General features: G+C 46.7%; 1 protein-coding gene across 1 annotated transcript in view; it reads right to left on the bottom strand.

Annotated features, from left to right (window-relative positions):
* The window catches only part of ldlrad3 (low density lipoprotein receptor class A domain containing 3), a 68541-nt gene that overhangs the window by 26972 nt on the left and 15745 nt on the right, over positions 1 to 25824 (bottom strand). The window contains 1 exon segment of the mRNA XM_080842758.1: positions 11410 to 11556. Within this exon segment, the coding sequence (XP_080698884.1) occupies positions 11410 to 11556 (147 nt within the window).

Here is a 25824-nt window from a genome sequence, read left to right as displayed (position 1 = left end):
AAGAAAAAGCACTAATTACCATTGGGTGAGGATTAAAACACATGGGCCTATTGCTCTGTGGAGTTGTCTCGCCCTCCTCCACAATACAAAACACAATCAAAGGAAAAAAGAATGATAAGCCACGTCTCCAGATGTCATCTAAACTTGCCCTTCATTCCCTCTCTCTCCTCCACACTCCTCTTCTCTTCTGTTCTCTCCCCCCCCTCCCGCCTCTTCACCTTTATGCGGTTTGACCCTCCAGTCAGTCATCTCATTCTCTGCCAGGTGAATCCACCTGTCACTCACACTCTATTACTCTGCCACCTTTTCTCTTCCTTTCTCACAAACATCTCTTTACTTCCTCTTCTCTCACTTATTTTCCATCTCTTCTTTCCACCTCCTTCCTTTTTATCTTCTCTTCCATTCGTTAATTTTCATTGGTCTGCAGATTCTCTCTTTCTCTATCCCTCCCTCCCTCTCTCCCTTCTTCCTTTATTAGCTGCCAGATTCTCTTTGTTCAGCTGTAGCAGCCCCAGTTTCTCTGACTGAGGCTGGGTGCATTGCTCTAATCAAAACCAAAAAGAGCCTCAGGTGGTAGCATCCTGCTCACACACACACACACACACAAACAAACTATTTCTCTCTCTCTCACACACACACACACACACACACACACACACACACACACACACACACACAAACACACAGAGAAATACACACACACACAAACTCTTTCTCTCTCTCACACACACACACACACACATGCAGACACACACTCACCTACCCCCTCTCTCTATCTCTCTCATACACACACACACACACACACACAGACACACAGGGAAACACACAAACACAAAAAGGCATGCACACAAATACATACCCAAACACCTATATACAGCCAGTCTTTGAAACCACAACACACGCTCTTTTATTTGCCATATGCTCCAAATAAAACTCCAAAGCATTCACAGCAGACACACTCACGCTGCGCTGCTCAGCCTCTCACCATCTGAGAAACCAGCGCCACTTCAGGGCTCCCCCCCCTCAGGCAGTCACACCTCCACACACACACCACTACCTGTGGAGCCACACTACCTCCCCTCACACACACTACCTCCCCTCACACACACTACCTCCCCTCACACTCACTACCACCCCTCACACACACTACCTCCCCTCACACACACTACCTCCCCTCACACACACTACCTCCCCTCACACTCACTACCACCCCTCACACACACTACCTCCCCTCACACACACTACCTCCCCTCACACACACTACCTCCCCTCACACTCACTACCACCCCTCACACACACATTACCACCCCTCACACACACACACTACCAGTGGAGCCACACTACCTCCACACACACACCATTACCTGTGGAGCCACACTACCTCCCCTCACACACCCTACCGCCCCTCACACACATTACCACCCCTCACACACACTACCACCCCTCACAAACACCACTACCTGTGGAGCAACACTACCTCCCCTCACACACACTACCTCCCCTCACACACACTACCTCCCCTCACACACACTATCCGTGGAGCCACACTACCTCCACACACACACCATTACCTGTGGAGCCACACTACCTCCCCTCACACACACTACCTCCCCCCTCACACTCACTAACACCCCTCACACACATTACCGCCCTGCACATACACCACTACCTGTGGAACCACACTACAGGCCCCCACACACACTACCTCCCCTCACATACACAACTACCTGTGGAGCAACACTACCTCCCCTCACACACACTACCGCCCCGCACACACACAACCCCCCGGCCGGTACCCTTAAAATACCCCTGAAGTTTGGACAGCGGTTGCTAACTAACTGAATCAAGTATGCAGCCTTTTACGGTTCTTGAAAGCTTTGATGTGCTTCTTTTCTTTTACATTCGTTTAGTCTAGCAGTGACTTACAGTCCAGCACAGATATACATTCTCATCAATGTGTGTGTTTCCTGGGCATCACACCCATGTTGTCGCCGTGTTGTTGGCACTTCTCTCTACTAGTTGCTCTCCACTTCCTAGCTAGAACTTTAATGGCATAAATGCCCCTCCAGTAGCCCTGGTACACATAAATACCCCTCTAATGCCCCGCGCAGCTGTCAGTGCCTCTGCAGACCTTGACCAATGTCAGTGTTGTTCCAGCGGACTCCTCTGGCGTCTGTAGCCTGTACGAGGAGAGTTATGTCGGCATCAGTCGTCCTGTACTCTTCACAGAGAGCCAAGGTGTCTGCTGTCAGGACAGCTGGATATGGGACATGATGGACATACTGAGAAAGGGGAGATGGAGAAGGAGAAAGTGAGGGGGAGGAGGAGGGGAACGAAGGGATTCTTTGACCTTGCGAGGCCCTGGTGACGGAGGGAAAATCGATGGCTAATGGAGTGTGGGTGAAAAGGGAGAGCTGAGGAGGTGGAGGGGGAGGTGGAGAGGAGAAGAGGCTGGGGCCCGTCTGGGATGAGAGTCGGTCGGTTCAAACTCATCAATCCCTCTCCTGAAGGCAGGGGAATCAGGCCGCGGTTGGACTCCACGTCACAGCAGCCTTCACTGGGGCTGTAGCCCTCAGGCGTTCAGTCTCACAGGGCCAGGTGTGTCTTTGGAGGTCACAGTATGGAAATTACTGCTTGACAATTTGGTATTGGATGCCATTGAGAGGCCATAGGGACCAAGCTGGTTCTCCTCCCACCTGCCCACAATTTGAGAAGAGCACCAGTTTTCGTTTGGAATCTGCACCGGCACTTTAAACATATATATTTTTAGATATATGTGACAGCAAGGAAAAGAGAAGAAAAGAGAAGCATATCACAGATGAAACAAGTTCCCAATGCACTTCGCTCTACAGTCTAGACGACACACACACAACACACACACACACACACACACACACACACACACAAACACAACACACACACACACACACACACACACACACACACACACACACACACACACACACACACACACACACACACACACACACACACACACACACACACACATAAGCCCTGACACCCATGTTCACACAACCAAACACACACACACCCACACACTCACAGAGGCAGAGATTTGGATTCTTTACTTGAATCCAAAATCCCTAGATCACCAGACAAGGGATTCAAAAGTTTCCAGAGGTAAAGTACAGACAACGAAGCCTGCACCTGTTCCTGCGGTGATGGAGCAGAATTTTGAACAGCTCTTTTCTTAGGGAGGCTTGCCAATCGTAACCCATTAACTGTGAGTTCTTGAAGATACCCAAGGCTATCATATCACCAACTCACATTTATAAGTAAGCTCAGTGTCATTTGCAAGAAGGGGCTGCTGCTTACAACACACACACAACCACACATACGCATACACTCTCACAGACACACACACACACACACACACACACACACAAACACACACAGGTGCATGCACACACACACACACACTGATGCATGCACACACACACACCACACACACACACACACACACACACACACACACACACACACACACACACACACACTGTGATATATGTTTGGCTCCACCCTGGCTTTAATGCAGCCTCCTCCAACCAAACCCCACTCTCCGCTTCTGTCCATCCTAGATGAGTCCATCAGCAGCATGTATGACACGGCTCCCATTGAATAAGCGTCTTTGAAGAGCGGGGCGGGAGCGCGTGTGTGTCTGTGTGTTCAGCTGAGGGAGGCCCTTACAGTTGCAGATCACTGTGATAAAGAGTCGCTGCTGCAATATTCATCAAAGACGCTAATAGCCTTGTTTCAACTGAGCAGTACCGTCAATGGAACGCACCAGAACACAGAACAGAATGGCGGAGCCAACTCTTTCATTTATCTGTCGATCTCCACCAGGTTCTTTTCATTCCGCCACTGAGAGGGGGGGGGGGGGGGGGGGGGGGGGGGGAGGGGGGGGTACCTGTACAATCAGAATTGGAAAAGAGGATAAAAAGGAACCTTCTAGTCTGTGATCAATATTTCATCCCAGCTGTTGCTGTGCTAATTACCCCTAGTTCATTGATTACACCTCCATTAAGAGTTCTAGGTCCCCAGACTCCAGACCCCAGACTGAACCTTCATCTGCTGCGCAGGGCTTAGGGCAGAACTCCTTCACATCCCTCCACCGCAGGAACAAACACACACACACACACACACACACACACACACACACACACACACACACACTGCAGGGCTTAGGGCAGAACTCCTTCACATCCCTCCACCGCAGGAAGGAACCAAATGAGCTGACGTGTATCTCAGAGCGTGTATCTAACGAGACATCAGTCATTACGCAGCATAACGATCAGTGCCCTTCTCAGAACTTTTGTCAAAGAGACTTTCCTCAAGTCAAAAGCGTTTCACAACACTACTCAAACTCCCTTTAATCAATCTCATGAATGATGTAGATCCCTGAGCTGGTATTGAGCTGGATGAACAGAGCAGGATGGAGGATGAAATATACATGGTAGAAAATCATTTGGAACGGAGCTTCAGTTTTAAAGTAAAGTTTGAGTTTAAGTGTGCGTGGGTGAGTGCGTGTGTGTGTGTGAGTATGTGTGTGTGCGTGTGTGCATGTGTGTCAGTATGTGTGTGTGCATGTGTGTGTGTGTGTGTGTGTGTGTGTGTGTGTGTGCGTGTGTGTGAGTGAGCAGGTGAGTGTCTTGTGTGTTTGATTGAACTGCCTGAAAGTCCAAAGTAGCTAATGGACATGCAAAGTGGATAATGGGCATTAAAGTGCTTGGCCTGTCCTGTAATAAAAATACATTCTACAACAGAGTACTTTCTCATGGTTCCTACACACAGACACACACACACACACACACACACACACACACACACACACACACACACACACACACACACACACACACATACACATACACACACACACACACACACACACACACACACACACACACAACCAGACACACAATACAATCGTGTCCTTGAAGAGTAATGACATATGGATCTCAGATAAAGTATGCATGCAGACCACATGCATGCAGCTTACACAGTGGACAGTAACATTACCGCAAACTGAATGTACACACACACACAGACACACACAGTCACACACAGACACAGACACACACAGTCTACCATACTTGGCAACTGTCCAAATGAGCTAGCAGTGGAGCTATTCACATGATCCCTGTTGCCCTGCCAGAACCAGCTGAGGTGAGGTGCTGCATGGATAACACACATGAAAACAAGACAGCAGACAAGTGTGGAAGCCAGAAGCACCTTCTCCATCAGAGAAAATGGACGCCAGGGAGAATGAAAGACAAATAGTGAGAGAGCAAGAGAGAGACGGGGGATGGAGAGAGCGAAGGAGAATGGAAAAGTAGTTCAGAGAGATATTGAGAGAGGAGGGAGGGAGAGAGTGAGAGAGGAAAGACAAATAGTGAAGAAAAGAGAGAAGACACAGAGAGAAAATCCCCAAATGCAGGAGGAGGAAGAGAATGCAGGTCAGGTTTGCATAACTTTACCTTGAACTTCCTCCCGTTGCTATGGGTACAAAGCAAGCGAGGTACTGAAGCGAGAAGCAGAGGCTTTGCTGCCCAAGATCCAGAAATACGTGTGGGTGTGTGTGTGTGTGTGTGTGTGTATGTGTGTGTTTGTGTGTGTGTATGTGTGTGTTTGTGTGTGTGTGTGTGTGTCTGTGTGTAAAGTAGGGGTGCATGCACACATGTGTGTGGGTTTTTCAGCAGAGCATGCGTATAGGTTGTAATGCCTATTGATCTGCGTACATCCAGTATGACAGTTTTCGTTTGTGTATATTATGAGTCTGACTGCCTATGAGTCTGACTGCCTACACGTCTGACTGCGAGTGTGTGCATGCGTATGTTTTTAATTGACCTGCATGTGTGTGTGTGTGTGTGTGTGTGTGTGTGTGTGTGTGTGTGTGTGTGTGTGTGTGTGTGTGTGTACGCATCGGTCATAAACCTCACACAATTCCTCCATGCGCCTGTCTCTGTAGCCGAACGCTCGGCTCTGCCCTCCAGCAAGCGTACTTCCCAAAACAAACGCTCGTTAGTCGAGACGCGCGGGAGCTCCACAGGATCTGACCTCTCTGTTCTGCTTTGCATAAATATCCCCATTTGTGTAGGAGCCGCGCCTCTTGGACTCTGCCTCTAATTAAATGGGCTTGTTTCTGAAGAGACACGCAAGCCCACCCCCCCACCTAACCAACCCCAGGCCATCAGAGACCGCACATTTATACTGAACCCCTTCTCCTCCAAGCTACATTAGCATACCCGTTGCCTACATAATTCACACACTTATCAAATATTCACCACACTAATTGTTACTACTGACATTGGTAAATATGTATGCCCATTCATAGGGTTTTAACATAATCCTACACAACATTTCACCCGCATAGCAGGGACAAATTAGATTTACTTTGATGTGCTGCTTCTTTGCTGTGCAGTCTATTTGCTGGATGACTTAATTATGTATGATGAATGAAATATCGATATGTGCCTGAAACGGCAATGTTATTTCTGCATAAAACCTTTCAGATTAATGTGCAACTTTGAAATGTGCAACTTTTTTTTGTGTGTGTGTTTAATACTCCAGATGTTCAGATGTGTTTGCCTTAAGACAGAATAAGCACAAGAAAGGGTTATTTCAGGATGTGTACTCTTTCTTTTTTTTCAAGGCTGTATATCCGCACTGTGACGAGCTCTAAATTGCTTTTGTGTCTGAAATGTGCGACACAAATAAAGATGCATTGCATTGCCTTGCCTTAAACTCAGTTTATCGTCCACCTTATTTTACCTGCTCCCATTTGGGCAGCCAAGGGGAGTGCTGCCACTGCCATCCTCTGGTGCGCACAAAAACCAAATAACAAAAAGAGAAGAGAGGAACCGTCCTCTCCCCTTGAAGGCAAATTATGGATGGAAACACCAACTGAATTATACTAATATATACTATGTTATTTTATACAATTATGCTACATTAAAGCTGAATTCTGATTTAGTCTTCAAGTTAGCTGCTGTTGCAAGTTCGAATTAGCAAAGAACTTGGTGAAAAGCTGTTGGGAAGGATCTTGGTTTATTCAGATTATTCAATGCGGCAGATCTCATACCATTCATGCAGCCACCCTGGGTACAGACAAGGGGGTTTTATGGGAAAATATGATGTTGTGAGAAAAATAAAGTCATAAATTATTTTTTTTTAATCCCTCACCCTGACCATCCATCCGGTCAGTCTCACAGGTACCACACACCAGCAAGGCAAAAAACTCTAGGACGGAACAGAACCAAACAGAACAGAACAGAACCCAAGCACAAGAGAAACCGACCCATAAGAGTGCACCCACCCACTAGGCCACAGGAAGCCCTGGGAGAATCTGTCTAGACTATCTCTGGCTCATTCTTCACAGCTATTGAGGCAAGGCAAGCCCTCCACAATTGACTGCAGCCTGACTGATTGCTTGGTGAAACTGAGAGAGGATAATTATGCTATCATTTTGCCTCCCACAGTCCACCGGCACTGTGAGATATTAGCTCACCAACTGTGTAGAGGCATTAGTATTCTCTTTGTGAATTTGTTGCTTTATTTGTTTTCGTTGTTTTCTGTGAGGTTCCTAGATTGGCTTAATTAATGCCATGTATAATAGGCTAAAAGCCGTAGTGTTTTTGTAAAACCCTTACAATGGATGTTTATGTCCTCCTGTTCCCTTGTGCTGTAGGCAGTGCATTGTCAGTAGTTGTTCAATTATAGGGCCGGTCTACGATGATAAATGATACATATTTTTGGTTGTTTTCCCTAGATTGCCAAAAGAGTGTATATCTTTAACCTAACAGGAATGATGCATAAGAAGATTCAGGTATCATTTCTTAAAATATACAACAAATCAATATTCACTTCAGGGATAATTGCAACAAAGATTAATAGCTTAGTCTGGCAAAATATGGTGTAGCTGGCCGTGCAAAACCTGGACTAACTAGGAATCAGCTCCAACGCAGGCCATCTATAGATCAGCTCCAACGCAGGCCATCCATAGACCAGCTCCAGGTCATCTATAGACCAGCTCCAGGCCATCTAAAGACCAGCTCCAGGCCATCTATAGATCAGCTCCAACGCAGGCCATCTATAGACCAGCCCCAATGCAGGCCGTCTATAGACCAGCTCCAACGCAGGCCATCTATAGATCAGCTCCAACGCAGACCATCAATAGACCAGCTCCAGGCCATCTATAGATCAGCTCCAGGCCATCAATAGACCAGCTCCAATGCAGGCCATCTATCGATCAGCTCCAACGCAGACCATCAATAGACCAGCTCCAACGCAGACCATCAATAGACCAGCTTACATCTGTCTTTCAGAATGGCTTTGGACCAGACCTACAATGCACTGTTTATAGTCTTATACCACTAGTTGAGGCAGGGTTCACCAGTGGGCCAGATTATCACACCAGTTCAGTGGTAGGCCAGCACTGCCCTGTGAAACAGTTTATCTGAGTTCGTAGAGTAAGTAGAGTTCTGTAGACCAGCCAGGCTGTAGACCAGCGGAGCTGCGAGTCATCCCAGTCCCGTAGTCCAGTTTAACAGTAGACCAGCATGACCCTGTAAGTCTCTCTACTCGTTAACCCTTTCCACCCATCTAGACCAGTTTAGCAGCAAACCAGCTCAGACCAGCATGACCCTGTAAATCTCTCTACTCGTTAACCCTTTCCACCCTCTAGACCAGATTAGCAGCAATCCAGCTCAGCCCTCCAGACCAGCTGAACTCCTCATATTCAATTTCCACTGGCCGAACCAGCCTACCCAGCTGTAGACCCGGCTCCCTCGTGTAATGCATATTCCCCTCTACCGTAGACTGAGAGGGAGCCAAGCGGCGCTGATTTCCTTCCTAAGCTGACGGTGATGGCCGATGAGCGCTCAGAAGGTATTTACAGGAGCCGTCACTCGAGGAAATCTGCCGGCTTAATAACAATATCACTTCTGCAGGATAACAGCATGGGAGAGACACAATACTCTGGGATTTGTTTGGATCCAGCTCAAGAGAAGAGAAGGTGCGATGGGGAGGGAGAGAGAGGGGGAGAGAGAGAGGAGGGGAGGGGGGGGATTTATGACAAAAAATTGAGAGAAATGCTTTTGTTCTCTCACTGCTTGATCTACCGCTTAGGGAGGAAGAGAAGGCAGCTCTGGCAGAAATGCTGGGAAATGCAGTCACTGGAGACGCCATGGCCATGCAATCACATGCTGGCCTCCTCCTGTGTGTACGTGTGTGTGTGTGTGTGTGTATGTGTGTGTGTGTGTGTGTGTGTGTGTGTGTGTGTGTGTGTGTGTGTGTGTGTGTGTGTGTGTGTGTGTGTGTGTGTGTGTGTGTGTGCTCTCGTGTATGTGTGTGTGTGTGTGTGTGTGTGTGTGTGTATGTGTGCGTGCGTGCGTGCGTGCGTGCGTGCGTGCGTGTGTGCGTGCGTGCGTGCGTGCGTGCGTGCGTGGGACACATGTCTGTTTATGTGTATGTGTGTGTGTTTTTTGGAATATGTACAGTGTGTGTATGTGTCAGTTTGAGAACCTCTAATATATTTGTTTGTGCATGCAAATATGTGTGTGTGTGTGTATGTGTGTCTATGCAGTTTCTGTATTCTAGTGTGTGTATGTGTGTGTGTGTGTGTGTGTGTGTGTGTGTGTGTGTGTGTGTGTGTGCACGCCACTGTCTGCATGCGTGTGTCTGTGTGTTTCCATCTTTTGTTAAAGGTTTGAACACACTAGAAATCTTCATATTTAATGAGAGAGATCAATAAAGTTAAGCTATGAAAATATTAAATTATAAATATATTAAATAATACATCATAGGAGGAATATTGAACTCTTTTCAGCCATTTAATAACATGCTATTTTAAACATTTAGTCACCACTTAAATTATATTGTTATGCAATATTCATTCTAGTTTTGATAAATTGATATCAAAGCATACATTATTTTAAGTGGGATATTTATGACCAGATAGTTTATCAAAGAACAATACTAAAGGTGTTGTGTGTGGCCTTTTTTGGTGCTATTCACAACTTGATCCAATCTCAAAGAGGAGAAAAAAAAAGGTCTACAAAAAAACAGTTGCTCAGTGTCCTCACGAATTCTACACACATACTGTACGTTCTTTGTTTCAGGCATTCTGCATTTTTAATGTTTTAAATTTCTCTTTGTGCCGGTAAAAATGCTCTGCATCCTCACAGCATTGCATAATTGGTAGAATAATTATATAACAGTATTTAAGTATTAAACATAACTACTTTTTCGAAACTTTTTCAACAACAACAGCTACATGCTGCCTGTCTGTCTGAGTCTGTCTGTACTGAGTCTGTCTGTGTCTGTCTGTACTGAGTCTGACCCAACTTAATCACTGCAATACTGTCTGCCTGACCAAACTAAAGCACTGCAATACTGTCTCTGTCTGTGTCTGGCTGTACGGGGTCTGTACAACCTGGCCCCTGGCACAAAAGTGTGAATATAAAAGTAAAAGCAGCCCAACTCTGACTAGACTCTATTTGTCTACACTAACTACACCTAGGGGACTTTGGACTAAACACGGTTGCGACATGTAGACAATGCTTCAACCCCCCTCCTGAAGGTTTCGGAAGGCTAGGTTGCATGGCAATGTGCTGGGCCCTGCTAGTATGAGCCATGACTGTCATCCACATCCTGGGCCCTGAGTTGACCATCTTTACACACCTGTCCAAAGCGTCCTCCCTGACAACTCAGAGCAAACACTCTCCTTAGAAGTCTAGAATCAGGGCCCATACATCAGTGCACCTCCTCTTTCCAGCATCCACAGTCAGCCGCCATGTTTTCCTTCCTAATGTGAAAACAAGCCATACCATCACGACAGAGACCACAGAGAACAGCTGGTAATGAAGAGGGGGATGAGAGGGGAAACCCAGAAGGAGGTGAAGAAAAGGGGGAGAGGGTAGGACAGACAGATGAGGGGGAACTCCAAAAGGGAGGCGTGAAGGGGGGAATAACTTAAAGCAGAGTGTTATCAGCATTCTCATCTTTATGAAGTGAGTGAAATGGCTGAGAGAGAGAGAGAAAGAGAAATATAGAGAGACAGAGAGAAAAAAAGAGAGAGCGCGCGAGAGAGGGAGGAGAACGACATAGTAAACCAAACCAAATGTGTACTGGCTGAAAGAGAGATCAAAGCAGATCTTGGGCTCATGGTTGATGCTGCTTATATTACTCACACATAACAGCAGCATTATGCTGCAGCTATTCCTACACACACGCTACTCTGTGCGACGCTTTGATGGGATTAAACGCTGACTGGCCTTGGCTGAGACGTGAAAGCGTGGCTTTTGGGGTTGGGGGGCTTTGGTGCGGGTGTGTGTTTGAAGGGGGTGGGGGGGTTGTTGTTGAGGAGGGAAGGGGGGGAGGTGGACTTACGACATCCCTTCTCGTCGCTGGAGTCGAAGCAGTCCGGAAAGCCGTCGCACTTCCAGCCTCCTGGGATGCACTTCCCATCTCCGCACATGAAGATCCCTGGAATGTTGCACTCCGTGGTGTAGTTATTCCCAGGGAGGAGCTGGCTCTCTGCAGAGGGCAAACACACAGTCATGACAGTGAGCTTCACGCCCCATAAACCTAATGGCTACTGGATGGCTGGTTACAGTTATGTATTTTCAGTCAGAAATCAGAAGACGCCTGTAATATGCCTGACTAATGTAAAATATACAGGAATCTAACAGGCTCAGTCAGTGCACAAAAAACTCATTCACATGCGCTCTCTATCTCTCTTTCTCTCTCTCTTTCTGTCTTTCTCTCTCTCTCTCTCTTGTTGGTGCTCTGTGTTGATTGTGTAATGGGGAGAAAACTGAAGTCATGCTTTGTTTGCGTCTGAGCTTGTGACTCCAACTAAGGCCTTTAGGTAAGGCCCAAGACGGCCCTGCTCTTCTGTGTCTGTCCTCACTCAGAGCGCTGCCCATGCGTTATCGCGGAATTACGTCAGGGATAATATCGGGGAATAACCACTGGCGTTTGGAGCAGGCAGGGCCGGACACAGGGGAGGGTCTGTGCCGCTCGGTTTTCTGGGCTTGGCTACATGGAGCGCAGGGGATTAGATCAGGGGAAATTGGATTGAATGGATTTACTCTCGCTGTAGGCTGACAGCACTGAGCAGGTTTGGAGGGGGGGGGGGGGGGGGGGGGCAGGATTGAGGTGCCAGGGGGAGGCTTTCCTGCTGTACTGTGCGGTGTGGCGCTTGCGGAACTACTGGAGCGTTTTGAGGCTCTCTCGGGGAGAACAATGGTACGAGAACAGGGACCTGGAAAAACCTCCGGCAGCCCCCAACACATGGGGTCACTACACAGGCACGACTAAGCTATTCTCTGAGGAGATGGGGTGACAAACCACACACACACACACACACACACACACACACACACACACACACACACACACACACACACACACACACACACACACACACACACGCACACACACACATACACACACACACATACACAAAGACAAATACAAACACTGACACACTGTGGTTAAGGAGTACAACAGGCCTGAAAGCTTTTTCCAAGATGCTGTCAGGCTCACCGTCCCCCTTTATAAATAAAACCCATGGTGACATTTGGGTCATTTCCAAGTTTATAATAATACAGATGAAAGCATGATAGACATACAAGATTTGGCTCAATTCAAGTACATACACTTTTCTAAAGCTGAATGGATGTTTTGCTGTTCTTACTTTAACACGTTTAGAAAAGCTACTTTCTTAAGTCCATGGGAACACTTACGTGTTGGAACTGAACGATACACACTGAAAAGAATGATTCATGAGAGACCTGAGGGGGAACATTAGATTATAGTCTTTATCCAGAGTGCTTTCCTCTTTCATTGCCACCACCATTTCCGGCCAGTCTCTCAGCAGCTCTTAGAAATTACAGAAGAGTCACTATCTAATGACACAGAGGCTCCTGGGAATGGGGCGGTACCTGATGGGGCGGTACCTGATGGGGGGTGGGGTTGGTGCAATTCCTGCATTCCTATGATATGATAGGGCACACCTCTACCCCAGGTGGTCAATAGGAAACTACAGTGTCATGATTCACTGCTTTCTGCATGAAGCTTGTGGAGAGAAGTTGATGAACGGTTATTCAAATCTCAACTACTGGCATTCGGTAGCAGCTGCAATGTAGACGAACATGAAGACTGAGGTGAAAAGCATCGACCAGCTCACTCTTTCACACGGTGGGGTCTGTTGGCTCCCTGAATTGATGAACTCTCACCTCTCCCTCAGGAAGTCATTAGGAGACTACGACATCATGCTTCACAGCTCTCTACACAGCGAGCTACATGAAGCTTGTGGAGAGAGGGTGATGAACGGCCATACAATCTCAACTACTAGCATTCAGTAGCAGCTGTGGTGTAGGCGAATACCTATGGCTGTATATGGACACTGGGTTTAAAAAGCACAGATCAGCACAGGCCGTTGGCTGTCTGTCAACTCGCCACCTGGATGACCTCTCACCCCTGGCAGCTCATGCTGAAGTAAAAGGAACAAGAGCACAAAACCAGGTCAGACTATTATGTAGCCTTAAGCAAAAATGTGCTTAAAACAGCAATAAGGAAGTTAACTACCTAAAAGGCATGCAAAAACCTTGCAAACACCACCAACAGCCCAGCTGACACTGATAGAAGCTTGCCAACACACTTACTTGTGTCTTTTGGCAGTGTAACTGGCAATGTCATGCTGTGAATGCTTTCCTTCCACTTTTGCAGGGTGTTCCAGGCCGAGCCCGGTACACAGAACTACATAGGGCATATCCTTGATGGCTAGTGGGGAAGACACAGGTGTTTATCTGTCCTTCATGACCAAATGCCAGCAAAATCAATTTGAGGATGGTACTAAAACTAGTTGCCTATAAAACCATCCCTCAAAAAGTGTCAAATTGTTGCATAGTGTTACTTTAAGTAAGAAAGGTATGGGTGTCATACCAAGTAGGCCTTATGTAAGTATAACCTGCATTCTGTGTCACAGACAAAGCACAGTCCTGCACTGGGATTGAACCAGGGACCTCAGGCATAAGATGCAAGCAAGATGGGCCTATGAGTACCAGCATTCTGTCTCGAGCATATCTTTGAAGGTGTCAGGGAACAAGGCTTACTCTCTGTACTAAGAACCTGTTGGCAACTGATACTGTTCCATACGTTCATGTATATTACAGAAATAGTATATGCATATTATGTACACTAGAAGAACATGTATATTATAGTATAGTATATGCGACTATGTGTATTTTAGGTGTTACCAACTGTAACCAGTGATATGAACATCTTATAATAACGTGGACTTTCATAAGCGGTATACTGTTCTAGTTAATTAAGTGTTAAGTCCATAGGGCTTAAGGCTGATTAAAATAGAGTGACCTATTCTCTCTCTCTCTCTCCACTCTCTCCTGTCATCAGTCATTTTGTGTTGCCATGCCATCCCTTGTCTCCTCTGCACGCATGAGGCCAGACCACAGTGTGTGTGAAGATATCAGGCCTTGACAAGCAGTCGATCCTGATCCTGTGTGTGTGTGTGTGTGTGTGTGGGTGATGAGGTTAGTGGATGTGGCCAGTGGATGTGGCCAGTGAGCTGAGAAGAGAGAGCTGACTGGTGTCATGGCTGCTGAGGTGTGCAGTGAGGCGGTGTCAGTCTCGAAGCGAGAGACCGGCCGTTCAGGCCAGAGCTCTCTGCAGCCACCACGCCACAACGAGTCCCAGCTGGCACAGCTGTTGGGCTGTCAGGGTGTTAAGACAGAGGGCAGGGAGATATCCCTCTATCTGTCACTCTAGCTCTCTCTCTTCTCACTCTTGCATTCTCTCTCTCCTCTTCTTCCCTGCCAGTCTCCATCCCTCTTTCTGTCCTTGTTTCGTTCTCTCTTTATCCCCCTCTCTCATCCTTTACCTTCCATCTGTCTTTCTTTGTTTATTTCTCTATCTCTAAACTTCATCTCCAGTCTCCCCTCCCTCCCTCTCTCTCTCTCTTTCATTCTCGCTCCATCTCTCCTTCAGCTGAGCTCCTTTCTCAGAGGAGAGAGTAGGTGTGTGTGTGTGTGTGTGTGTGTGTGTGTGTGTGTGTGTGTGTGTGCCTCTAGGCAGCACCAATACTCTGTGAGTTTTTCTCCGGAATGAAATGAAAATCGAAAGTGAACTTCAGACCCTTTGCCTTCGGTCAACGGACTAGCGCCTCAGGTCAGTCACGAGGATTTAGTTGCTTGATTTATTGCTGAACAACGGCATAATTTGATTAAGTTGACAGATAGTTTATGGTCACAGTCAGAAGTCCTGTGACCAATTAAATGCATTGTGGTTCCCTGAAATACAGGTGGGGAAAGCAAAACGCATTATGCTAATTTTCTATTTTGTAACTGTTTTAGCCTTTGAAGCCAGGGCCACACAACCCGACATCAAAGAAGTGGCAAAAACGTAGCATGTACACTCTGCGCTTGTGTGAGGACAATAACTCTCCATACCACACCATAGACAAAGCAGCGTTACCATTTTAACACCACTTTTGCACACCGTAGACAGTTCCGTAATAGGCCTAAAGCTACTTCGATTCGAGAATATGTCTGATAAGAAGTTGCAGATGGCACTGGCATTGTCAGCCCTTGGTCTATTGGCTGGGGAATAAAAAAGTAAGGCGAAATATGGAGAAACCGCACTAAAGGGACTTTCCCGAACCTCCATCAAGAGCTGGAGATAAATGAAAACTGTGATTTTACACATTTTGCTGAACCGGCAATCAGAGTGATCTCTCTCACAGACAGGCTAGGCTCCGCCGCCGATTCAACATGCTCAATCAGCTGAAAAGCCACCCCGACATGGGGTCCAGCGCTAGTGCTGACGGTGCGGGGTCACACACAGGGACCAGGGCTGCAGACGCTCACCGACGGCCTGACATTGGCTGACTGTCAGCTTGGTGTGTCAGGGGCTTTAGCCTCTGTGCAGACCAGAAAAAAAGTTTCCAGAGTTGTGCGTCAGACAGTGACAATGCCTGACGACCTGAACGAGAGGAGCACAACTGATGCAGAAGTACAGAATAGTACAGAAATTACTTTGAGGACGAGAAAAACAATGAATTAAAAGATTTCATTTCAGACCCAGATTACAATGCGACTGCTGACCTGCTAGCCAAGACTCAGTAGATGAAAGACATGTTTGAGGAGACTGCAGACCTGCTAGCCAAGACTCAGTAGATGAGAGACATGTTTGAGGAGACTGCTGGGCTGCTAGCCAAGACTCAGTAGATGAGAGACATGTTTGAGGAGACTGCTGACCTGCTAGCCAAGACTCAGTAGATGAGAGACATGTTTGAGGAGACTGCTGACCTGCTAGCCAAGACTCAGTAGATGAGAGACATGTTTGAGGAGACTGCTAACCTGCTAGCCAAGACTCAGTAGATGAGAGACATGTTTGAGGAGACTGCTGACCTGCTAGCCAAGACTCAGTAGATGAGAGACATGTTTGAGGAGACTGCTGACCTGCTAGCCAAGACTCAGTAGATGAGAGACATGTTTGAGGAGACTGCTGACCTGCTAGCCAAGACTCAGGAGATGAGAGACATGTTTGAGGAGACTGCTGACCTGCTAGCCAAGACTCAGTAGATGAGAGACATGTTTGAGGAGACTGTTGACCTGCTAGCCAATTAAGACTCAGTAGATGAGAGACATGTTTGAGGAGACCAAGGATCTTTGGTTGCCACTTTTGACTGAGATAATTCAAATGTGGAACATAGCATGAGCGAAATAGCAGTAAATGCACACCTTTACAGTGAAAGAAATGAAAGTGTTCATTGAGCTGTGTGTCACCATGGGCTTTCTTCAGCTGCCAGTGAGGAGAGACTATTGGACTATTGACAGAAGTGGCTTTTTCAGAAACTTGCTGCAAATCCATGTCAAGGGACAGATTTGCAATGATCTGGAGGCAATTCAAATAATAATTAAAATAATAAAATAACAACTTTTATGAATCTAAATGTGTCATATATGCTGTGTGAAAACCAATGTGCATTTTCAGGTTTTTCCACATAAAAGATAACCAAGCATATGACATGGACCGCTCTGACAAGCTGGTATCAAGAGAGTTTCTCAACCGCCTCACCACTTATCCAGGACATGAAGAGCCATGAACAAGATGCGTGCTGCACTTATGGTGCTAACAGAAAGAGACTGCTGAGCAGGTGATCTTCGTTGAGCAAACATTAATTGAAAGTGGCTCACAAGGACAACCTCACTTTCAGTGTTTGGAAAGACACCAAGGTTGTCATGGTACTGTCTAATGAGTATTACCCCACAGAGAAAGGGTCAGTGAAGAGAGGGAAGCAAGAGCACATCCAAACCAATGTTTAGTGCCAGAATGCCTTTCCATCTACCAAAAAACACACGAAAGTTGCTCAAATAAATGGTGAAGGGGGCTCTCCGTCAGCATTTTATTGCCCGCCGGGTATTACAATGCACACACTGCGGCAAGGTGTGCTGGAGGAAAAATATTCATAGCCAGTGAGTCTTTGGAGGTAGCCTGGCCATTACCAGCCTGTGACTCCGTCTTTCAGTCTGGCAAAACGCTATGCATTTTCGTTTCCGAGATGAGCGGGTGCTTAGCTTGAGGTTTAAAATCATTGGAGTTCCCTTAACCAATCAGCAACGTTTAGTAAGCATTCGGTAGATTAAACTCTTCCCAAAGCCAGTTGGGAGAAGAGCTACGACGTCCTTTCCAATCATAAAACTTTTAATTTTCTGATGTTCTCGAGAGTTGAGACAACTTTTCCGATAGCTTTTGGTGTCTTTTCCTTCAAGGCGAGTTTTGCGTCACAGCTCTGAACTGTTCGCTGATTGGTCCTACAGGATTTTGAGTCCTGGAGACGATTGTCAACGGGGTTGGGCCAGACTGAGTATGAGCTTGAAATCAATTCAGGCGGAAATACGTAGGCTGGTGTCACCAGGCTACTTTGGAGGACCTGGCACAGGGTCTTGCTACCGCAGTGACAGCGAGGAGTGCTCCTCAACCCACCTGAGGTACCTGAGGGAGGCACATCTGAGCACGGCTGTGAGAACCTCTCTCAGAAGAGAAGGAACTGCAGGGCGTGTGTGCTGTCAGGGAGTGTGTGCTGTCAAGGAGTGTGTGCTGTCAAGGAGAGGCACTGATGCTTGTGTCATTGCCACCGTCTGGAGCTGCAGACAGTGCAACAGGGCTGTACACAGCAAGTGCTTTGGAAGGCACGTCCTTCGACATCTTCACTTACAGAAGATAATGACTGAATGATTAAATTGTGATTAAAAACTGATTAAAATGTGAAAGAACATGAGGGCAAAAGGCAATTACCAGTTTAAGTCAAAAGTTTAAGCTTCTAAATGTTTTTTTAATATATTTGTATAAATGTATCTCATCTGGAACAGAGGCTGAGAAATAAAGGTTTTAGTGAACATTCTGTCGCAGGGTCCCTTAGGTGGTATTGGGTTAATACAAGCAAAGCAACACACTGATGGATACAAAAGGGCTGCAAAATGTTGGCCAAGAAGGATACACACACACACACACACACACACACACACACACACATGAAAAGCCTCTGCATATATGAAGCCCCTCCTCTTCAGTCAAACACGTGTGCAGGTTTATTGACTGACATGTAACATCAGTCTTTCTGCAGAAGTCAGATCCCTGCATTACATTCTTGCATTTTACTCAGCTGAATCTCTCTCTCTCTCTCTCTCTCTCTCACACACACACACACACACACACACACACATAGGCGCAGACACAGATGCACACAGACACACACACACATACGTGCAGACAGAGATTAACACAGACACACACACACACAATTACACACATTCAGACACAGTAACACACACACACAGATATGCTCACACACTAACACACATACAGAGAGGTGCATGCATACACACACACACACACACACACACAGGGGATGATGCAAGGCAGCTTTTTGTCTTGGGTAATAGAGCGCGGTGAGAGGAGTGGGGCGTGGTGGAGCCTCTTTCATGTGCCGCGTCTGATTATTCATTCTCCACCATGCTGCAACCAGACACACCAGCTGCCCCTGATTACTCTCCTCTGGCAACCGCATTAAACAAAAGACACACACACACATGTACACACACACATGCAGGATACATACAGACACGACTACATGGAAAACACATATACATAACGACACATGCATTTACACACACACACACACACACACACACACACGCATTAAACAAAAGACACACATACACATGCACACACACACATGCAGGATACATAGAGACACGACTACATGGAAAACACATATACATAATGACACATGCATTTACACACACACACACACACACACACACACACACACACACACACACACACACTCACACACACGACTACATGGAAAACACATATACATAACGACACATGCATTTCCACACACACACACACACACACACACAAGTGATGGAAAGTGTATAAAACGTAGTGTGTTTGCTCAGCCTGTACTAAGGCCTGCTCCATCAACAGCACACCCTAATCAGCCCCAGCCAAACCACAAAACCCTGTGAGCAGCTAAGCCCCTCGAACACTCTCCCCTAACCAGCCAGCCCAATCAGCCTCCTTTCAAAGGCAGCCCGGCCAATCAGCATCCCCAACCAAACCTTCTGTGGCTGGAGAGTGAGGCTGTATGCATGTCAGTACTGTATGTGACCGTGTGTGTGTGTGTGTGTGTGTGTGTGTGTGTGTGTGTGTGTGTGTGAAAGATATAAAGAGAGAGAGAGTGTGTGTGTGACAAAGGGAGAGAGAGAGTGAGAGAAAGAAAGAAAGAAAAAGAGAGACTGTGAGTGTGTCTATGATTGAGAGAGAGAGAGAGAGAGAGAGAGAAAGAGAGAGAGATTTTGTAGGGGGGATTTGGGAAGATTGTGTTTCTTCTTCTACAATAAAGCCATTCAAAGACATGTTTGGGCTCAGCATATTGCCCCTAGGGAGAGAAAAAGAAAATAGAAGAGAGAGTGAGAGAAAGAGAGGGGAAGATAGACAGAGGGTGAGTGAGGGAAACTAAAAAGGGGGGAGTGAGAGAGAGCGAGTAAAAGAGAAAAAAAGACACTTTTGCGAGTGTGTCTGCTGTCCATATGAATGGCAGTGGTTTAATCCACATGCCAGAGATGAAACACTTCTTCTTCTTCTCCTTCTTCTTTGAGGGCTTTGTGGCGCGGGTTGTGGGGAGATGCTGCTCTACTCTATTCCCTCCTGAGGAGGCAGGCAGATACAAGCCAGACCCAGGAAGACAAGGGGCCCTCACTGGAGATACTGCCAGCCGCCTACCACCGCCTGGCCAGGGCCCAACACTCAGTGTGTCACAGTATCTCTAGAGCGACACGACTGATCACACACACACACGCACACGCACACGCACACGCACACGCACACAAACACACACACGCACACACAGACACACACACAGGCACACACACACACAGGCACACGCACACGCACACGCACACGCACACGCACACGCACACGCACGCGCACACGCACACACACACACACACACACACACATGCGCATGCCCAAAACACACAAGACAAAAGGCAGAATACACTACTTGTGCACATCATCACATACGGATGCACACACACTTCCAGCAAACCATCCAGAGTACAGAAAGTACAAAGAGAGAGAGAGAGAGAGATGCAGGGAAAGAGTGTACAGAGCACACATGACATACAGTGACGTTGTAGAAAAAAAAGTGCACACACTTACATACAAACACACACACACACACAGTTTCCCCTCTGCATCTGAGCAACACAGCAGCTGCAGTTCAAGCCCAGGCTCAGGCCCAGGGGGAGGAGACTCCATTAGGTATCCCCATGGCCAGATGGACCAGGCTCTCACATACAGCCGCTCGAGAGCAACCAGATGGATAACTATCTCTTTCTCTCTCTAAGACACACACACACACACACACACACACACACACACACACACACACACACACACACACACACACACAGAAAGAGAGAGCATCTAGCACAATATACAAAATAAACTGCACGTGCACACACTCATATGTGAAGTCATTTACACTTACATCATACAAGACAAAAGAATAAACAATAAACTGCATTCTCTCACACACACACACACCAATGCACACACACACACAAATAAGACGGTACACAGTGAACTCCACATTCACGCGTGAGGTGGCAGGTGTGACACCTGTCACCTGGGAGACAAATCAGAGTGGAGAAACTGGGACACACACACACACACACCTTAACGCCTGCTGCCATGGCAACAAGATGAGGGGATCAGAAGAGCACGAAAGTCAGATGCCAGCCATACCACTAAGGTCAAAGGTCACGTAAAGGCACCACGGGAAGGCACTGGTTGCATAAGTCTGCGATTTTGAAAGGCTGAAAGGCTGAAGGGCTTTGCTCTTTGTGCAGACTAGATGTGCTTGAACGGCTGCCTCATTAGCAGACTCAGAGGGGGGTCAACATCAAGGGTGGGAGCGACCCTCTTCACTCGGGCAAATAAAGACCACTGCCCTAAGAAGAGTAAGGACTGGGTTTGCACTGAAGTCCTACACCATCCACTTCACACCTAGAGAGCAGTATGCTCTCTTCTACGGTGTACTCGGTGGTTGTTTGGCTGTGCTTACTTGCATGTGGGAGGTTTGGTCGCTGTGGGAAGTCTCCAACCAAATAACACGAGGAATTTAACATCTTGTCCTGTGTGAAAACTGAAATGAACCGAACAGACATGTACAGTAGATCACAGCCAAGACAAGTGAGAAACACAGAGAAGAGATTTTATACTGAAACATGTACAAAGACCTCAACACCTAAATAAGAGAAATGTTTGAATGTGTCCAACGAGGGCTATAGAGCTCATACCCTGCAGCCTCGCTCAGGCAGTTACATAAAAGTCGCCGACATCTATCACGTTTATGGTCCGTAATTACACACACATGATGGTTTGCAATAATGTGGCCATTTCACATGTGATTAATAGGGTGATTTTACGGCAAGGTAATGTGAAATAAAATATATGGAAATTAAAGATCCTACACTGAGCCAGCTCCTGGGCTGAAACTTTACAGCAGCAGTTATTCACTTGTTAAATCGTATCGATAGATATTAGATGCCTACTTCTTACAATTAGTAGATGGAAGGCTGACCTGTGCATGAATGTTTACTTTGACGCAGTTCCCTGGTACACAATTAATTGGTAGTTTTAAACATTTCTGTCTGATCTCCAAATATAATATATGAAAATAAACAACAAAGCAGTTGAATCTCTCTGTAACAAGATCCTTTCCATTGAAGCAGAATTTATTTTTGAGATGGTAAGGCTTCGAAAGAGTAAATGGATTGAATCTTTCCCTCTAGTGATACAACAGCTTTCCATTTTAAGTTGCAGTTATTTTTGAGGTTGCTTCTTGATTGGTAAGTTGATTAACTAGTTTTTAGAAACCTCGTCTGATGTCAGTCACCCTGAAGCCATTTCTTTTTCTCCTGTCTCAGTTTGCCCTCATAAGGCTCCTCCGTGAGAATAATCAGTTCTGGTAGGGAAGTCATTTTCTCATTAACGGGAGCCGTGCTCTCCTCAAAGAGCAGGGACACATCACAGGGCTCAGCTCTACTGTCTCCATCATCGCAGGGAGAGCAGGAGCAGTCACTGTCAGGGTTTGGACCTTCACCACGTAGCGCAATCAACCGTAGCATTCAGCTACCTATTCCAAGGATGTTCCTCTCTTGGGTAATACAATTGCGCCGGCAAAGTCAATCTCCCTGAGACACAATTACAGCAGAATGCAGTGCTCTGCTTTATCTAAAGGTTATTCCAAAAATACATACCGTATACACATACAATAATGGATGATATATAAAGTGAGATGACAAGACATACAACATGAGGATCCGCTGAACACATTGTACAGGTTGCTGCTACACCGATGTGTTTCACAAGATACAGTAATGGACAGGAAAAAAACGGTACCAGACCTGACTTTTCTAAATACTCGCACTCTCTTTGTTACCTCGACTTTACTGTACCAGTACACGAGTCCACAGTCCAAAGTTAACCACTAATCCGTATTCCAGTAACAGGTCAATGAAGGGACAATGGATTGTGTCCACTGAGAGAGCAGCCACTGGACCGATGGTGCGCTCGGAATTGTAATCACATCTAAGCAGCAAGGGCCAGTCCAGCCGTTACAATTACAGCTCTGAATGGCGCGCCTGAAAGAGGCGCATTGCTATGCTCTCCATAAACCTCATCAATATTTGCTCTCCTTTCTGATGGCCCTGCATTGTATGATGAAGACAGCTGTAAGAATGGGGGGATAAATCGATTTGGAGCAGCGCTGTAAAGAAAGGCTTCTTTTTTCCCCCCTTTGGCCTGGAGAAATGAGCTTTATACATGAATACGTTTCTATGGCCAGGCATATAAAACGTATTTTCTAATTACACTGCTTATAATGGACCACCCATCTGAGGAGCGGTAGTGGAGGGGTAATTTGAAGGTTTGTGTGGTAGAATGAAGAAAAGCCATACAGAGAAGGGTAGAGAAGAACAGAGAAGAAAGTGAGAGATAGAGAGAGAGAGGGAAAGAGAAAGAGAGAGAGCTCCCCTGTAAAGGAACATAGGGCTTAGTCATAAAATGGGCCAGATATTACCCACCCTCCTCTTCACTTCTCCTCCTACACCCTCAAAAATAACATCTTGTCTGGCTACAGATGACAGAACAGAACAGAACAGAACAACACAACACGAGTTGTGAAAGACCAGCACACACACACACACAAACACACACACACACACAAGGGTTTTTTGTCAGTTTGAAAGATGCCATCAAAGTGCGGACAGTGTGAGTGCCGCTGGTTCACTATAAACGGCCTCTGAATGAGCAAAAACTTGAGCCCAGCCAGGTCAAAAGCATTACAGTTAAAAAAGAACATGAAGAGGCTCTTTGGGAGTGGAGGGGATTTCAGACGCTCAGCGTAGCGTTGGCCACAGTCCCCATGAGGAAAACACAAGGCACCGGCCCCAAGGAGGAACATCTCCATTCCCTCTTCCCGGCTGTCCCCTTCATCCTCTCTCTCTCTCTCTGTCTCTGTCTTTCTCTCTCTCTATATATCTTTCTCTCTCCCCACACTTCAGATCTAACCGCCCGTCCAGTGGCGCCGCATGACGCCTCAAATCCGGCCAAGCCCCGGAAGATTAGCTGCCAGCCATTCGCTGCTGATATGACAGGCCCTAGGCAGCGGCGCCTCAGAAGGGGTCTTTGTGAAATGCTGTGTCCTTGGTCGGTCAGACAGGACCGGCCGACTCTGCCACAAACCGCCACAATCCTCTCTCTGGCCCTTCACGCTGTCAGTTTACCAAACTCAGGCCTGGCACACAGAGAGGGACGGGATAGGCCCAATTCCTGGCATGGAAAAACTAGTACAGAATAAGGGAACCATCTCTTCCAGAAGCAACTCAAATCTGTGTGGCATTAAAGGGCCTAGGGTAAACTACATGGCAGAGTCATCCCCCTGGAATAGAGAAGACAGAGAGAGGGAGAGGGAAAGAGAGAGAGAGAGAAAGAGAAAAAAAAGTGTGTGTATGTGCTTCTGTATTTCTGTGTGTGTGTACGTGTTTTTGTGCACACGTGTGTGTGTGTGTTTGTGTGTGTGTGTGTATAGAGAGTAGGCGTCAGCTTCAGGTTCTGTGGTACTCCCAGCCTGTAATGTGGCTCAGCGGTCCCCCACTCTTCTGCTTTCTCTGATATTTATGTATAATCTCACCTCCAGGAAATAGCAGCAGGGCATCGATAAATCACCACCAAAAGTCATGCTGTGAAATTGACTGAAATGGAAATTTTCATCTGGATCTTAGCTATAGGCATTTGGAAGGATTCTGTGCCCCCCACAACACACACACACACACACACACACAGACACACACACACACACACACACAGACACACACACACACACAAACACACACACACACACACACACATATTTAAATACGGTTCATGCATATTGCAAGTCTCTAAAATTAATATTACAAAAAAAGATGGCCCCACGGTATGCAGTGAGTAACGTGTTGAGGAGAAAGCCTCGAGGTTTCACAGGGAATACTAAACTACCACTTCATTAGAGGAGCTGTAAGCAATAGAAGCATTTCACGCTAACTTCTAGACAGTCAGAAACACTAATGGATCCGCCCTCTCCTATAGATGTGCTGTGCGGGTGCCCAATAATTGGAGGGTGGCGGTGTGTTGCCCATCTCTGAGAGCATCTATTTTCACAATAGCTGCCCGATCGTAAAGAGGTCAGCCTGCGTGTTACAGAGAATTATGGCTTACAGCATTTTTACACCCCCTCTGTAAAGCTACCAAATGCTCTCTCTCTCTCTCGCTCACACAGACACACACACAGACACATACATACCCACCTACTGAAACTCTCTCTCTCTCACACACACACACACACACACACAGACACATACATACCCACCTACTGCAACTCTCTCTCTCTCACACACACACACACACACACACACACAGACACACTCACCAACTACACCTCTCTCTCTCTCACACACAGACACACATACCTATCCACCTTCTTCACCTCTCTCTCTCTTTCTCACACACACGCGCGCACACACACACACACACACACACACACACACACACACACACACACACACACACACACACACACTAACCGAGAGCCAGAGAAAGAGCACTGAGGGTGCTGTCTGAATGCAGCAGAAGCATTTAATGTCTTTTGTTTGTCACTCC

The sequence above is a fragment of the Sprattus sprattus genome, assembly GCF_963457725.1.
Source record: "Sprattus sprattus genome assembly, chromosome: 7".
NCBI classification, from domain to species: Eukaryota; Metazoa; Chordata; class Actinopteri; order Clupeiformes; family Clupeidae; genus Sprattus; species Sprattus sprattus.
The sequence above is the reverse complement of the archived record's forward strand: the minus strand, read 5'-3'. Positions and strand labels throughout refer to the sequence as shown.